The sequence below is a fragment of the Meriones unguiculatus genome, chromosome 8 (genome assembly GCF_030254825.1).
Source record: "Meriones unguiculatus strain TT.TT164.6M chromosome 8, Bangor_MerUng_6.1, whole genome shotgun sequence".
Taxonomy (NCBI): Eukaryota; Metazoa; Chordata; class Mammalia; order Rodentia; family Muridae; genus Meriones; species Meriones unguiculatus.
In genome coordinates, this window is record NC_083356.1 from 19,765,818 (window position 1) to 19,782,795 (window position 16,978).

The 16,978-nt window shown below is 47.0% G+C and overlaps 1 protein-coding gene across 1 annotated transcript in view; it reads right to left on the reverse strand.

Annotated features, from left to right (window-relative positions):
• The window catches only part of Aco2 (aconitase 2), a 37,659-nt gene that overhangs the window by 10,816 nt on the left and 9,865 nt on the right, over positions 1-16,978 (reverse strand). Inside the window, exons 2-6 of the mRNA XM_021646529.2 lie at positions 14,012-14,148; positions 8,867-9,125; positions 4,704-4,796; positions 1,452-1,610; positions 1,083-1,233 (exon numbers count right to left, since the gene is read on the reverse strand). Coding sequence (XP_021502204.1) covers positions 1,083-1,233; positions 1,452-1,610; positions 4,704-4,796; positions 8,867-9,125; positions 14,012-14,148 — 799 coding nt within the window. The remainder of the gene's footprint in view (positions 1-1,082; positions 1,234-1,451; positions 1,611-4,703; positions 4,797-8,866; positions 9,126-14,011; positions 14,149-16,978) is intronic.

Below are 16,978 nucleotides of genomic sequence, written 5' to 3' on the forward strand. Positions count from 1 at the left end.
CTTTTTTACCTACAACATGGTGCTAGGTAAATATTTTTCGTTTGAGCAATCAGAATGGAATAAATTGGGTACAGAACATATATGCCTGTAGTCCTAGCTATTTGGGAGGCACAGATATGAGGAGTGATTCAACTCAGGAGGCTTTTTGTTTTGTTTTTTGAGACAGGGTTTCTCTGTGTAGACCTGGCTGTCCTGGAACTCACTCTGTAGACCAGTTAGCCTCAAAGTCACAGAGATCCACCAATGTGCCTCCAGAGTGCTGGGATTAAAGGTGTGTGCTACTACTGCCTGGCTTTGAGCTCTCACAAGTTTAAAGCCAGCTTGAGCAAAACAAAGTGAGATACCTCAAAAAAAAAAAAAAAAAAAAAGGCACCCACAGTTTGAACCACAGTTATCATGGCTCCAAGATCTCTCAGCTTCTCTCAGTAACTTCAGAGCTGAGCTGTGTTACAGTAGTTAAGAGTGAGCTCTTAGCCGGGTGGGTGACACATGCCTTTAATTGTAGCCCTCTGGGAGGCAGACACAGGCATATTTCTGTGAGTTCAAGGCAAGCCTGGTCTATAAAGTGAGTCCAAGACAGCCAAGGCTACACAGGAAAACCCTATCTTGAAAAAGCAAAAGAGGGAGCTCTTGTTACACCTAAGGGTATCAATTCTGGGCTTTTTGTGGATAGCCCTGTATAGTTCTTAGCCAGGCCCCAGCAACAGAAGCTGAAACTGGTGTGGCTCCCAGCTCTAAGCAGCCACAAAGAAGTTACTGCCACCTTCTGGTGTTTTTGTTGTTGTTGTTGTTTGGTTGGTTTTTTTCCCCTTTTTGTTTTGTTTTTGTTTTTGCAGACAGGGTTTCTCTGTGTAACAGCCCTAGCTATCTGGAACTCGCTCTGTAGACTAGGCTGGCCTCCTGAGTGCTGGGATCTTACAGTGGTTTTCAGGCTGTCTCTAGCATGGTCTCCACCTCCCCATGCCTACTCTCATCCTGCACATTGCCTGGACAGCCTCAAGGGAAGGCCACTTTAACTTCTGCTTCAGGTACATGAGACCCAGCCCAGAGTCAGGGGCCCTGTGTGGGGCTGTTACTCTCACCAGTGCAGGAGATGGAGTCGACACCAGGCCCATGGTATTCCACAATAGCACCCGTGCCGCCTTTCACTGTGAGGATGCCTGCCACTTTCAGGATCACATCTTTGGGTGAGGTCCAACCAGACAGGGAGCCCGATAGCTTCACACCAATCACCTGAAACAGTGGGCAAGGCAATTATAGGCCCTGCACAGCACATACCTCAGTATGGTGGGTTATCAAGGAGTGGAGCCTACATTTCTACTGCTCTTCTTCAGCCTTCCTCCTCAAAAGAGAATCTAGCCCAGCTCAGCCATTTGGGACCCACAGTTCCCCATGCACTGCCACAGCCTCCCTTCTAGCCAGGCCAGAACAAGTCCCTCCCTACCCCTTACCTTGGGACACTTGAGCTCCCAAGGGATCCCAGCCATGACATCCACAGCATCAGCACCCCCTACTCCAATGCAGATGCCTCCCAGACCGCCACCATTGGGGGTGTGGGAGTCAGTACCAATCAGAAGAACTCCAGGGTATGCATAGTTTTCTAGAATGATCTGAAAAATAACCAAAGATCTTAAGCTTAGAAGCCTTCAGCACAGATTGGAAGTAGGACCCACAAAAAGACCTGTGGAGCTTCCCCAGCACACCGGCCATGCCCAGGAATGGGCAGCCTCACTTAAGGCACTCCTGCATGGCCAGGCAGCCAGGGCTCATGGGCAGCTCTGATAGTTTCTACTGTAGGCCTTGGGCCTGTAAATGCCTCCCTGTGCCTCAGTCTCATCTGTAGTAGCAAAAGGACTCAGGTCATCCTAAGTTCAGGATGTGGTAAGAACCGGACGGACTGTGACAATGACAAGAACTGCTGTGACAATGACCTCACCAACCTAAGGATATTGCTAGGTAAATGGGGTAAAGGCGGAGAATGGACACCTTGTTGTCTGTTTGCTCAGAGACAGGGTCCTGATATACAGATCACGCGGTCCTGAACTTGGGATCCTCCTTCAGCTTTCAAGGGCTGAAATTACAGGCATGCACCATCACACCCAGCAGAGAAGTGTATTTTAGGCTGGACTAACTAACGTCTATAATATAACATTAGAAATTCAACCACCACACAAAACACAAACACTAAGGACACTGAGGGGAGGACTCACCTGCTCCCATCCTCAGAGCCACACTCCTTGTGCTACAGAGCACACGACACAGTGGAGAAAGCCCTGAGCATACCCTGGGAAAGTAACTCAAAAGGGGCCCACGGCAGCTCACATGGAGCCTGAGTGGGGGAAGGGCAGGGAGGTCAAACACAAAGCTAAGATGAGGAGCAGGGTCTGCCAGGTCAGCGGGGATGACAAGGGTGGGGCTTCATTTGAACAAGAGCTGCTGACAGCCTGACACATGGTCCACACATGATGTGGTGGTTTGAATAAGAATGGCCCCAAAGGCTCATAGGCCTGAATGCTAGGCACTATTTGAAAAGACTAAAGGGATTAGAAGGGGAGGCCTGGTTAGAGGAGGCGCGGCGCTGAGATTTCAAAAGCCCATGCCAAGCCCAGAGTCTTGATCTCTGCCTTGGGATCAAAATGTAGGTCTCAGGTCCTGCTCCAACACTTGCTGGCATGCCACCATGCTTCCTGCCATGATGATCATGCACTAAACCTCTGAGGCTGTAGGCAAGCCCCAATTAAATGCTCTCGCTTGTAATAGTTGCCTTGGTCATGGTGTTTCTTCGCAGCAACAGAGCAGTGGCTAAACACAGGCTTCCTGGCAATGTCTTTCAAGAATCATGCTAAATGCTTAGTACGTGGTGAAGGGCCCACACTCTGGCTTAAGAGCTGGCAAAAAGGCCTAGGCCTTTGAACTAAGATGGAATGGAAACTATCTGGCTTGGGGTGCCCTCCAAGGGTGGGTCCACATGTTTTTATGCCCTACTGCAGAGACGCTCTGGGTATTGCGGGCTGTGTGACATGCCACTCTGGCAGCCCTGACCTAAAGGGCAATGCAGTAATCCATTCTTGACTTTGGTCTCAGAGTTGGGACAGAGCCAGGGGCGAAAGCAGGGTCAGATGACAGCCTGACTCAGCTCCTCTGTAAGGAAGCAGGTAGCAAGGCCTGGGATGAAGTAAGGAGAGTCAGAACATGTTCCATACATAGAGAATGGATGGTTACTAAGCACACCAGGCTAGTCCTAAGCAGCCTCACTGATGGGAGGAAAGCAGTACCTCCCACACACACACATACACAACAATTTTTGTTTTTTTGAGACAAGGCCTTAATATGTAGTTCAGGATGGCCTTGAACGCACAAAAATCTACCAGCCTCTGCCCATCTAGCAGCCTTGTTCAATATTAGGATTAAAGGTATACCATCCTACCTGGCTGACTTTTATTTATTCTTTTGAGAAAGGATGTCACGTGGTAGTTCGGGCTCTTTAGAATTCAGCTTTATAGAATTCAGCTCTTTAGAATTCACTTTTGTGGCCTCAAACTCACAACAACCTCTTGCTTCAGCCCCCTGAGTGCTGGGCTTATCAGTGTGCCTACCGTAAACGGCTTTACTGGACAAAATCATCAGCCAAATTAAATAGCAATCTTGGAAGACTCTGGAAAAGCATCTGGCTAACACGGCCTATGGCCTTTAGCCCTTCCATCCTTTAGAGTCCCACTTGGAAAAGTTGCTGAGCAGCACTCTGGGGAGGGATAGGAAGTGCTGTTGATACAGATGGCAGAGCTGTGCATAACCTCAGGGCCAGATCCCCACTGCACAATTTGCCAGAGGCTGTCACTGGATGAGGATACTAATCTATCTGTCTTGTTTTCTTCATCTGTAAAGTATGTTATAATAAAACCTCTTATTTATAAGGTCATGCTAAGTACTAATAAGTTAATATCCTTATCATTCTTAAGTTTATCATGGGAAACAGCTCAATTGGTATAGTGCCTGCCTTACATTCAATACCACAGCACCACAAAAAAAAAAAAAAAATGTAATTTTAAAAAACAGTTCTATTAGAGGGGCTGGAGAGATGGCCCAGCAATAAAGAACACTGGCTGCTCTTCCAGAGGACTGGGGTTCAATTCCCAGCACCAAAACAGCAGCTCATAACTGCAATTCCTGCTCCAGGGGACCTGACATCCTCAGATGTAGGCAAAATACCAATGTAAATGATCAATACGTTAATTAACTAAAAAAGTGTTTTAGATTTATTTATGTATATAAACCATTTATTTGCATATATGCCTGTACACCACATGAATACCTGGTGCCTGTGGAAGTCAGAAAAGGGCTTCTCATCCCTGGATCCTACCTACATACCTGAACTTAACACTTATGAGAAAAACATTACACACAAAACCAACATGTTAGGTGTATGTAGCTCAGTAGTATATCTAGGATGTCTCAAACCATATGAAGAACTGTACTCACGCTACAGCTATAAACCAACATATCTAACGTCTATCCCTTCCTTTAAGCATGTTCTCAAGCATTTCCGTCCTGTGACCTGCACGCAGGATGACAAGGCTGCAGCACCCCTGCTTAGCTCTCCCAATCCTCAAGCCCCCAGCAGGCCCAGAACGTGCTCCCTTATTACCAGAGTTGTTGCAACCTGGGCGTGGGGCCCTTGCCAGGCAGGGTAAACCATGCATTACCTGGTGAATGATTCCAGATCCAGGCTTCCAGAAGCCCACGCCATACTTGGCACCTGCAGTTGCCAGGAAATTGTACACTTCCTGGTTTAAGTCCTATTAAAACAAATCAATAACCAGAGCATTAGTCTGATCTGGGGTGAACTCACACTTGGCACTCCCCCATGGCGCTGACATGCTGGCACCATGAAGACAAGTCTTCTCTCACAGGGCTTCTAAAAATAATTCCAGAGGGCTTGGCTGCTGCCTGCAGTTTCAGCTGGCATGCCTAGGGAGAATGGCAGGGGAGCAGACTGTCCCTGACACCTGGCCAAGGGGTAGTTTGGGAACAAGTCTCTACCTTGCTCTGTGCCTCAGTTTCCTTATAGAAGAAACAGGGCATGATAATCACCAAAGGTTCCACTGGTACTCAATTCTCTAGCTAGGGCCAAGAGCAAAGGGGTATGCCATGTATGATATCTGTCCACAAGGGTGGACAAAGGGTGAGAGGCACTATCAAAGGGAAGCAAGGGGACCCAGAGAACATCTTGGTTTTGCTTCTCCATTGAGTTGTGGGTACCTGTCTAGAACGTTTACTGATTGCAAATAGCCATGTGCTAAACAGCCTCACAACCCACGTACGAAGTGGGACAAGACTACTATCAAATCTACCTTAGAGGTGGAAAAACAGAGGTTCAGGTGAAGCCCGCCCAACCACAGACCTGCCGAGTCCTGATGGAATCCAAAGCTGTTGCCTCTGAAAAGGGTATGAGACTCCACCTGTGAGTGCCTAGCCGGTGCAAGCACACTGTAGGTGCGCAGTGCTGGGTGTATGTTCTACAAGCCCCAGATGAAAGGTGCCAGTGATTGGAAAAGGATTTAGCCTGTCATTTGAAGGCAGTTTCCTGGTGGCAGGGAAGGCCTTGCAGCACAGCTGATGCGGGGACAAAAATTTACCTGATGAGGCCTGTCCACGGACAAGTGAGACTGACCAGAGACACAAGGAACAGTGCCATGGCAGATTCTAGTGTTGACAAGGAGGGGCAGGTCCCACACTTAATAAACACCCTGAAAACAACTTCATTTACACTCCTACCAACCAGTGATCCTCCTCAGAGTCCTTGTTCCCAGGTGAAAGAATGGCAGTTGTGTAACCAGAGCAATCCCTTTCTCATTAACAGTTAACACATTGGCCCTGTCTTCTATAAACCAGTTACTTGAGATCAAGAGCAGGAGGGTAGACATCCCACAAGTGAGGCTAAAACAGCCTGGAACCTTCTCTGGCTGTATTCTAGATAGATCATCCCTGTTCTCAGAGACTATAAATACATGCGGAACTGATCATGCCCCTCCCCTTCTAAATCTTCATGTTTGTGTGATACTTGGGTTGAAAGTCAGCCATTCTAGTGGTAAGAAGTAGGACCTTTAAGAGTCTTTGCCCTCCGGGGGATACAAAGTGAATAAAGTATAATTAATAAAAAGAAAAAAAATAAAAAAAAAGGAGAGAAAAAAAAAAAAAGAGTCTTTGCCCTCAAGAATGAACTAACACTGTTATATTGGCGTGGGTCCCTGATACAAGGAGTAAGTCCTGCCTGATTTTCCCCTGCTCACCCACACTTGCTTGCCCTTTCACCTCATGACAGTACAAAGGCTCCTGGCAGGTGGCCTGGACTTTCTGCCCTTCAGAATGGAGCCAAATGAACTTCTCTATAATTTCCCTCATCTCTCGAGTCCTGTTAGGGCAAAAGAAAACAGACTAGGACAAGTCTTCCCTGACTCTTGGATGGTAGAAACAGCTTTCCCACAGCCCTCAAGGCCCTGCCTAACCCAGACATTCTGCCTTCTCACAGGGATCAACCATGCAGCTCCCTTTCCATTCTATAACATTCAACTTTCTTCCTGTTTTAGGGCCCATTGTATACTCACTCATTCACCCATTTACTTAGAGGAGAGGGTGGTGTGAGACAAGGTCATATCTATCTATCTATCTATCTATCTATCTATCTATCTATCTATCTATCTATCTATCTATCTACCTATCTACCTACCTGTATTTATTTAGAGGGGAGGGTGGTGTGACAGAGTCAGGGCTCACAAACGCTAGGCTGGCTTCAACTTACTGTTTAGCTGGGGAGGATCCTGAACTCCTGATCCCTATCTCACAAGTGCTAAAACTATAGGCACGCTCCACTATCCAAAGCCTTTGCTAATCTGTCTTGAACTCTGTTCTCCAGTCATCTGTTTAGGTGTCAACTTATAATCCATCCTCATTAAAGGAGCTGCTCCCAGACTTTCCCAAATCTCAATCAGACCCCATTCCTACAATTTATGGGGCCTGCACTTTTTCTCCTTTTGCAACGACTTGATTTCTGTGATTGTTATCCCCACAGTACTCTAAGATCTGTGAGGGACAGACCCTACCAGTCTAGTTCCCACCTAACACTTCCTGCTATAGCACTTAACATGGAAGGAATATTCAGTATACATTTGTTGAAAACAAGAAGGGATGAAACCAGAAGTCTATGGCTCTGTCAATCACATCTCTACCACAAATGGTAAGCCTGTTGGGGAAGTTGTCCCCAGGGCTCCTGGTCTCTGCAGCTTCTGGCCCTACAAAGACACATAATGTGGAAGCTGGCAGCCTGCAGAAAGGACTTAATATTGACTGAGTGGAAATGTATCCCTAGGACACCATGGGTAGGTAAGTGTGGTGAGAAAGGCTAGAATGGGAAGGCTGGCTGCCCTCCGTTTTCCCAGGGGTCTGAGAGACTCTGTGAGCCAGGCTGACCATGGTCGCTAGAGCACTTTCAATCACATGCTCTGCTCTGTGCCAGCTGGGCCTTAGGTCTGCCAGCATTCACCTCTTGCCAATGCTCCCCCAAAGAACATCCACGCCCACTGCTGGGGTTGGGGAGCAGGCAGGCCCAGGGTTGGGAGGGAGAGAGCCAGATCTAAGAGTACCACACAGGAAGGTACTTGGAAGAAGTACCTCACAGGAGACTTGGGAGAAGGAGCTCAGATTAGATTTCCCAGTAAAAACGGGGAACTAAGCACTGGGTGGCAGATTCAGAGGCACACAGCCATTGGAGTTATGTGAGAATAAAGGTCTGGAAGAGGGCCGTCGGCGAGAGAGATCGCTAGAGTGGGAAGAGGGTTGGGTCTATGACTCCTGGAGCTGTGAGATTCAATTCACGATGCTGCTATATACAGGGACCTCCATCCTTTTTCCCGGGCTGATCCAGCGGTCAGAAGAGAGCAGGAGAAAGGGTACATGTGACACAGATAAATACATGTGTGTGCCACCACAACCAGCCTTTCTTTCTTGTTTAGTTCTGGTTTATGGAGACAGAAAGGTTTCTCTGTGTAGCCCTGGCTGTCCTGGAACTCACTGTGTAAAACAGGCTGGCCTTGAACACAGAGATCTGCCTGCTTCTACTTCCCAAGTGCTGGAATGAAGGAGTGTGCCACCACTGTTCAGCTTATTTATTATTATAAAAAAGTGTGTGTGTGTATGTGTGTGTGGTTGTGTGCATGCATGCATATACTTGAATGTAGGCCAGAGGTATCAGATATCCCTGGAGCTAGTTATCGGTGGTTGTGAGCAGCCTGACAGGGGTGCTAGGAACTAAACTCTCATCCTGTGAACAACAGCATGTGCTTTCTTAAGCCCAGAGCCAGCTCCCCCCTCAGCAGCAGCCCTTTTCAACAGCAGAGAATCTTTTTTTGTGGTGAGACTAAGGACAACTGTGTTTTTTTTCTGTTTTGTTTTTTGTTTTTGAGACAGGGGTTCTCTGTATAACCCTGGCTGAATGCAAACTCACAAAGATGTGCCTGCCTCTGCCTCCAGAGTGCTGGGATTAAAGGTGTACACTACCACTGCCTGGCTGACAAATGTCATTTTTAACATTTCACAATGCAAGATTTCAGTTCTAGTATTAAGAAGAATTAAAAGCAAGCCTTAAAAATATTCTAACCTTCAGGCTGAAGAAAGGCTCAGTAGTGGAGCACTTACCTGTCATAAATAAGGCTCCGGGTTTCTTGCTCAGACCCTCGGTGCCAGGGAAAAAGACTGCCAAGCAGCTCACTGGAATTCAGTGGCAGTGCCCCAGCAGGCTGCAACATGGCCTCTACCTCCCTTCCCCCATGCCACACCCAGCCACCAGACCCCTTCACCACCCGGAGCTCACCTTGGCCCTGCGCAGGTCATTCTCACCCCCAACCTGGGCCTCAATCAGATGGTCACAGTGGATGGTTGACGGTACAGCCACCTTTGACAGCCCACTGCTGATGAACTGTAGCATAGCCATCTGGGCTGTGGCATCCTGCATGGCCACGCGGTCAGGCCGTAGCCGCAGGTATGTCTTTCCCCGCTCGATCTCCTGGTTGGCTGGGTCATCCAGGTGCCCATACACAATCTTTTCTGAGAGGGTCAGAGGCCGGTTCAACCTGTGGGCAGAAAGAAGGTAGCAGCTTTGTGACTCAGCTGCCACAGCGTCTCCCTTGCCATGTGTAGAGCAGTGAGCAGGCACAGGAGAACTTGTGTGCAGAATCCCAAGTTCCAGTTTAACGGGAACCAGTGCTCTTCCCCATGGCATCTCCAGGACATAGGGAAGTGTCTGGCATTTATTGTGGTCATTTGAGATTTACTTAAGAAAAAATGAGTGTCAGCATCAGAGAAGACAGGCCAGGTGTGGGTGGTACGTGCTTGCAATCCCAGCACTTGGGAAGTAGGGCTCAGGAATCAGGAACTCAAAGTCATCCTTGGCAACACAGCAAGCTAAAGGCCAGCCTGGGTTACATGAAACACACACATATGTATAAAATATATATAAAATACAAAACAAAAAAATTAATAACAAACAACACACAAACTGACAGGACTAATTTTTTTTCAAATATTTGCTTTTCTACTACTCTAATCTATTATCTAGCAGGTGCCTACTAATATACACATTCACATCTGATGCTAATTACATTCTTGTTATTTAAGAAACCAACCCAATGGACACAAACTCAGCAGACATATGTTAACAGCTCAAACTCACAGCCTGGGCCTTGGCTTGGATCCTCTACTGTCAGGGGCCCCTTCTGCTGTGTCCTCAGCCACACTAAGATGCAGGGAATGCCGCCAGCATTACCTTCACTCAACTTTCTGTAGCACTCCGTGGGAATGTCCACCTCAGGTGTGTAATGCCTGCTGCTCCACTGCTAAAAGGCTTCCCTGCCGGTCTTACCTGTACCTGACAGGTGTGACTATCAGCCTCCACCTCTACTTAGGCTTCTTTTCCTAGATCCCCATTCCCGTGGAGGTTCAAGGCTCCCTTCTACATAAAGATAAATATGGTAATTGAGTCAATCCCTCAAGCAAGCACAGACGCTGCCAGGACTCAAGTATTTCCTCCTCATCAGCACCCACCCACTAGAGCAAAGTCACTCTCTGCCTACCACCCTAGCTGCCTTGCAGACTATACACACAACCCTCCCTGACTCTCACTTCCAGAAACTTCAGATGAACTTGAGACTTCCCAGGAAGCACCACAGTTCACCACAACCCAAAGGTCGCATCCCGTCATTCCAGGACACCCAGAGTCAGAAGCTCGGGTTTGTATCTAAGTCTACTAAGGAAGCAAATAAACAAACTGGCTTCCTCATGGGGTCCCCTCATTATCTGCCTTGATATACAGGACCAGACTGGAGACAAAAACTTACACTAACAGCAATTCCTTTGTTTTGAGGCTTGACTTCAAACTCAAGACAGTCTTCCCAACTCAGCCTCCTGGGAGTAAAGGCATGCGCTATTGTTGCCTCGCTATTTGTTTGCTTTTCAATGTACAGGGATGAGCTACATAGCTTAGGCTAGCCTCCAACTTCTGATCCTCATACCTCAGTCTTTTACCTCAGCATTCCCAATGCTGGCTTACATGCATGCACTACTAATTTGTGTGTGTGCTGTGATGCTTTTGTTGTTTGACTTGATATTCTTTTTAGTTTATGTGCATGGGGTTTTGCCTATATGAATGTGTGTACCATGTGTGCATGCAGGATCCAAGGAGACCAGAAGAGGGTGTGATATTGAATCTTCTTGAACTACAGCTAGTTTGGTTTTTTTTTTTTTTTGTCTGAGACAGGGTTTCTCTGTATAGCCCTGGCTCTCCTAGAACTTGCTCTGTAGACCAGGCTGGCCTCGAACTCACAGAGATCCGCTTGTCTCTGCATTCTGAGTTCTGGGATTAAAGGCGCATACCACCACCACTGGGCTTATATAACTCATTTTATACTCACAGTACAGATGAGGAAACTGAGGCACTGGGAGAAAAAGGGAGTTCCCTAGGCCCTACAGCTGTGCTACATAACAGAAGGAGCCAGCAGGGTGTGCTGCTGCCTGTGCTCTCGTGGGGACTCCACCATAGTTACTATACTGTTAACTCTGGTATCGCCAGCATGACTGCAGGAAATGCAGACCCTTCCTTCTCCTCTGCCTGCCTGGCCCTAGCTCTGAAGCCCCTGAACTAAGAGCTGTTCTCTATGGTCCTAGCTGTGTAGCACAGCAGTTCAACAGGCAGTCCTAAGAATCCCTTGATCTGTGTTTTAAGAGCCACAGCAAAAAACGCAGTAGCCTGAGATATGGAGCTGTCTGTCTGCAGCAGGTCCCAGGTGGGCGGGTGGCCATGACTCACTGTGTGGAACATAGCCTCTTATTCTGGGCACAACAGAGAGGAAAAATAGCACCAAGACCTTGAAAGCAAATGCCTGAAATGCTTTTTAAAAACAAGAAACAATCTAATACTGGGCTGGTGAGATGGCTCAGCAAGTAAAGGCACTCTCCTCCAAGCCTGATGACCTCAGTGTGCCGGAGGGGAGCACACACACTAAAAACAGTGTAATAAAAAGACAAATGAAAAAACCTTGGACAGTTCATCATTCCATCTCCTATGACTGATGGTGAATTAGGTCCTCTATGTTTATCTATCCTTTGTTCTAGGTGGCAGAGACCTAGTTCCTGAAAACAGAATCTGACCCTACTGTCAAAGGCAGAAGGTGGAGGAAGAGTCCCCTGGCAATGTTCTAACCTTCTTTAAAGTCCTGCAGACTAGTTTGGTCTTTTTCAGATTTTGTGGAGGCAGTCACAGATGCTGTAAGCTGGTGTTTGATCAAAACACATGGCACGCATGTCTGGAATTTAGCATAGAACTGTTTTAAGAAGGGCCTCATCTCTTCTTTTTCTCTTTGTCATGGTTTTTCAACCCTGGCTCTCTGCACACTTGAGCCAGGTGACTGTTGTAGGGCTGTCCTGTGCTCCGTGGGAAGTTCAATGTTCTTACCGGTCCCCACTCACTACCTAACAACCACCTCACTCTGTCTCAAATAAAGATAACAAATCCTCACGGTCTCTACACATTGCTGAGTATCTCCTGAGGGCAAAATCAACTCTGAGGACCACTGGTTTATGGCAGCAATGAGAACAGAACAACCCTTGTCCAATTTCTTGGAACATGCATAGTTATTAGACTTTTCTGGTTAATGCAGAGTTGAAAAAAAAAAATCAATGGAAATTTTTGTTTTAATTTATTGATAAAGTTAAAATCCAAATATTGCCTTAAAGGGTGTTTTTGTTGCTTCAGCCAATTGCTTATAGTGAAAAATAACAAGCTGGGCAGTGTTGGCACATACCTCTAATTTCAGCACTTGGGCGGCAGAACTCTGAGTTTAAGGACAGCCTTGTCTATAGAGCAAGTTCCAGGGCTACACAGAGAAACCCTGTCTCAAAAAACCAAACCAAACAAACTCTAAATGGCAAGTAACACTCTCTAGCCAAGTCACCATGAAGCTCACTTCTGTGCCAGCTCTCCCTCCAAGCATAATGAGAGGCAGAGGCCCAAGGCTCGGGGATGAAAGGAAAATCCATCATCTTCCCACTGTGCACTGGTCAGAGAGACTCAAGGATAAATTAAAAAATAATGGTTCCTGGAGAAAGGTGTTTGTACAAGACCCTGTGCTGATGGGGACAATGGCTCTCCACTCTCGCTGTACTTTACAAGTAGCTGGGAGGCTGGCCAGTGCTGCCACATTTGATGTCATCAGTCTCTGGAGGATCCAGGTTTTGCTTTGTTTTTGTGAAGACAGGGTTTCTCTGTGTAGCCTTGGCTGTCTTAGAACTCACTTTGTAGGCCAGTCTGACCTAAATAAAACTCAGAGATCTGCCTGCCTCTGCTGCCTGACAGCTGGGATTAAAGGCACAAATCACCACCACCCAGCACAAGAAGATCCTATTAAATGCCAGGTTCTCACTTAAACTATAATGGGATCTGAAAGTCTTGGTGCTAACAGAATCCCAGGTGATTCACAGGCCCACGCTGTGAATAGCAAGGCCATGACCCCTGAATCAGAACTGCTGAGAGTGGGGAGCAGAGGTTGGCTGACTTAAAAGCCTCCCAGGTGACTTGAGCATGCAATCTGGATGAATCCGACAATACTAGAAGCTGGCTAGGGATTGGCTAGGTTGGTAGAGTGCTTGCCTACTGTGCACAAAGACTTAGGTTTGAGCCCCAGCCTCACATAAAGTAGGTGTGATGCCACATGCCTGCAATCTCTCAGCAGATACTTGCAGAACTTAGCAGGTACCGGTGGAAGGAGCAGAAATCCAATGTCATAATCCTTGGCTACAAAGTGAGGTCAAGGCCAGCCATGTATACATGAGACCCAGCTCCATGGGCAAAGGAAAGGCACTTGCCACCAAGCCTGACAACCTTAGTTCTATCCCTGGGGCCACAAGGTAGATCAAGAGAAAGATGAATGACTGCCCCAAGTTGACCTCTAACCTCCACATGTGTGCTATGACACACAAGTGCATGCACACACACCATAAATGAAATGTAATTTAAAAAGACTAGAGCCAATGCTGGGGCCACTAAAGTCAGACACAAGTAGGCTGAGTGTGGGCTTCATCCTTCGATGGTAGTTCTCCAGCTGACACTCATGGCGCTCCTGCTTCCAGCTCTCAAGTGCCAGGATTGCAGCATGCACCTTTGTTTCTCACATTTTTTTTTTTTTTTTTTACTAGACAGGGTCTCTCAGCCTTGACTGTCCTGAACTTGCTTTGTAGAGCAGGCTGTCCTCAAACCCACAGAGATCTGCCTGCCTCTACCTCCCAAGTGCTGAGATTAAAGGCCTGTGCCACTACACCCATCTCTGGCCTTCTCTACATTATTCCTTGGATAAGGGACAGAAGTTTCAATGCAAAGATTTTCCTCTGCTGCAGCCTTCACTTCCTGAATACTACATCTGCCAGGAGCAGTCCTGATGCCATCACCTCGAGCTCCCCACAGCCTTACCGTTTGCGGACAATGTTAATGTTCTTCTGGAGCAGGTCATAGCGGATGTACTGGTTGGGCTCTAAGTGGCTCATGGCCACCTTGGCCTGTTGGCACAGGACAGAGGCCACATGGTACTGCCGCACAACCAGGGCCTTCTGCAAAACAGAAGAAAACAGTACCATTAACAGGTTTCTCAAGTGTCTATGTCTGAAAGATGGGTCCAAATGGTATAAAAAGGATCCAAGTTTCTGAGCTCTTCTGTGACTGTAGCCTAGGCTCCCTTATCTAATGCATGTAACTTAGCAGCCACCAAACCCATCCCAAAAGGAGGAAATGGGGGGATTCATAGCAGAATTACCAGGCTCAAAGTCAAATTCTACCACTGAAATTACAACAGCTGAAGAAAATGCTAAGCCCTAGAGGAGCCAGCAACAGGGCATAATCAGCTCTGTATGCCATCTAGGAACACCATGTGTAAAGTTCAAACAGCTGTGAAGCAATGGTCACACTACAGCTGTAACCCTGCCCACACCGTTCCCTCCACACCGTGTGGAAGGGCTTTCTTACTATCTTATAGATGCATCAAATATGTGCTTCCTAGATAGAAAAATGAGTGGAGAAAGCCTGTCCTGATCTGTGGTCATTACCCCATCCTTTCAAAAGGTGTTGTATGATGCCCTTCCCTTTTAACAAGTGGAGCAGTTCCTGACTTTGAATGCAAGGTGCTAAGTGATGCTCTGTAACTTTAATGTAGGCCATTAAAGAGTAACTTCTGTCAGGCTGACTCTGGCTTGGGCTGCTCTGGGAAAAGACAATCGCCAGCCATGTTGTTAAGACATATAGCAGTTGAGGGAGAGCTCCACCCAGAGAGGAGCAGAGGCCTTCAGTCAATACCAGCACTGCTTTGTAAATGAGCCACCTGGCAAGTACAAGCCTTCAGAAAACTGCAACCCCAGGGAACATCTGAAAAAACTTTTGTGGCGCTGAGGGCCTCGTGCACGCAAGGCAATCACTTTACTACATCACTCATCCCGACAGCACCTGCTGAGGTGAGCCCATTCCAAAACCACCCAGACAAGACACCCCAGACTTCCTAGACCACAGGGACTATGAGAGGTAAATGCTGACTGTTGCTTTAAGGCTCTAATTTGACCCGTTTGTTATGCAGCAATGAGTAAACGATAGTTAGGGTGGAGGATATACTAGTTAATTTTAAATCTCTAGACAACAACATTAACAGAGAAGGTGCCCAAGAAAGACTAAATTAATCTTAGGTATGATTTCTTTCTTTTTTTTTTTTTTTTAGATTCATTCATTCATTCATTGGGTATGCAATGTTCTGTCTGCATGTACACCTGCACACCAGAAGAGGACACCAGCTCTCATTATAGATGGTTGTGAGCCAGCATGTGGTTGCTGGGAATTGAACTCAGGACCTCTGGAAGAGCAGCCGGTGCTTTAACCTGTGAGCCATCTCTCCAGCCCCTTAGGTATGATTTCTATTGCTGTGATAAAACATCATGACCCAAAACAACTTGGGAGGAAAGGGTTTATTTCCAGTAACGGTTCATTACTGAGGGAAGTCAGGGCAGAAACTCAGGCAGGAACCTGGAGACAGGAGCTGATACAGAAGCCATGGAGGAGTGCTGCTTCCTGGCTTACTCAGCCTGCTTTCTTATAGAACCCAGGACCACCAGCCCAGGGGTGGCACCATCCACAGTGAGCAGGGTCTTCCCACATCAGTCACCAAAAAAAGCTCCCAAAGCTTGCAGGCTCACCCAGTGGGAGTATTTCCTCCCTTCTTCTTCTTCTTGTTTTTGTTTTTTCTTGGTTTTTCGAGACAGGCTTCTCTCTGTAGTGCCTGGCTGGGAGAATTTTCTTAACTGAGGTTCCCCTCTCCAAAGTGATTCTAGCTTGTGTCAAGCTGACATAAAACTAGCCAGCCCAGAACCAACAGAAAAGATAGTAGAAAAGGAAGATTAATTCTCCTTCTAGGTGTCCTTTCCACAGTCTTCTTGGGGAGAAGACTGACCCTGATGACCCAGGTCCTTCCTCGGTTTCCTAGAGACTACGGATCCCTGTAAATCTCTGAGGCAGTACTTAGGGGGTCCTCAGCTGCCAGGCCTGTGCTGAGAAGAGGCCACCTCATGGAGCAGCATCCATCCTCACTAATGGTCTTCCCAACGCAGAGCTCACATCTACTTGCCCTTCAGCTCAAAATCCAGCCCAGACTCTGCCTTCCTGCCTACCTGCCTGTGCCTGCCTGCCTCACTAACTAGGTACGAAAGTCCTGCCCCATGACACATCATGGGACACATGGTTCAGTGGACAAAAGTATTTGCTAAGCAAATCTTTGATCTAAATTCAATCTCTAGAATCCATAGTGGAAAGAGAGAATTAACTCCCAAAAGTCTGTCTTCTGACCTCCATGTGTCATCTGTGTGCCATATGGCTTTTGTGTGGAGATCATAGGATAGCTTGCAGGAGTCAGATCTAGCACATGGGTCCTGAGGATTGAACTCAGGTTGTTAAGAGTTTAATGGCAGGCTGGAGAGATGGCTCAATGGTTAAGAGTACTGTCTGCTATTCCAAAGGACCGGGGTTCAATTCCCAGCACCCACATGGCAGCTCACAACTGTCTATAACACCCATTCCAGTGGCTCTGACACCTTCACCCTAATGCACATAAAATAAAATTAAACAAATTATTAACAAGTTTAATGTTATCCAATGAACCAACCCACTGGTCCATGAAATAATAAAAACAACAACAACAATAATAAATCAATCCCAGCACTTGGGAGCTGAAGACAGGGTAACTGGGAATTTAAAGACAGCTGGGCTACATGCAATCCTCTCTCAAATGATGATTAGAAACAAGAAGAAATGTGCTGGGGATTGGACATGTGACACAGTGGTAGTGTGTACCTAGCTAGTCATAAGGCCCTGATTCCATTTTCAGCATCACCACATGAATTAATGTTT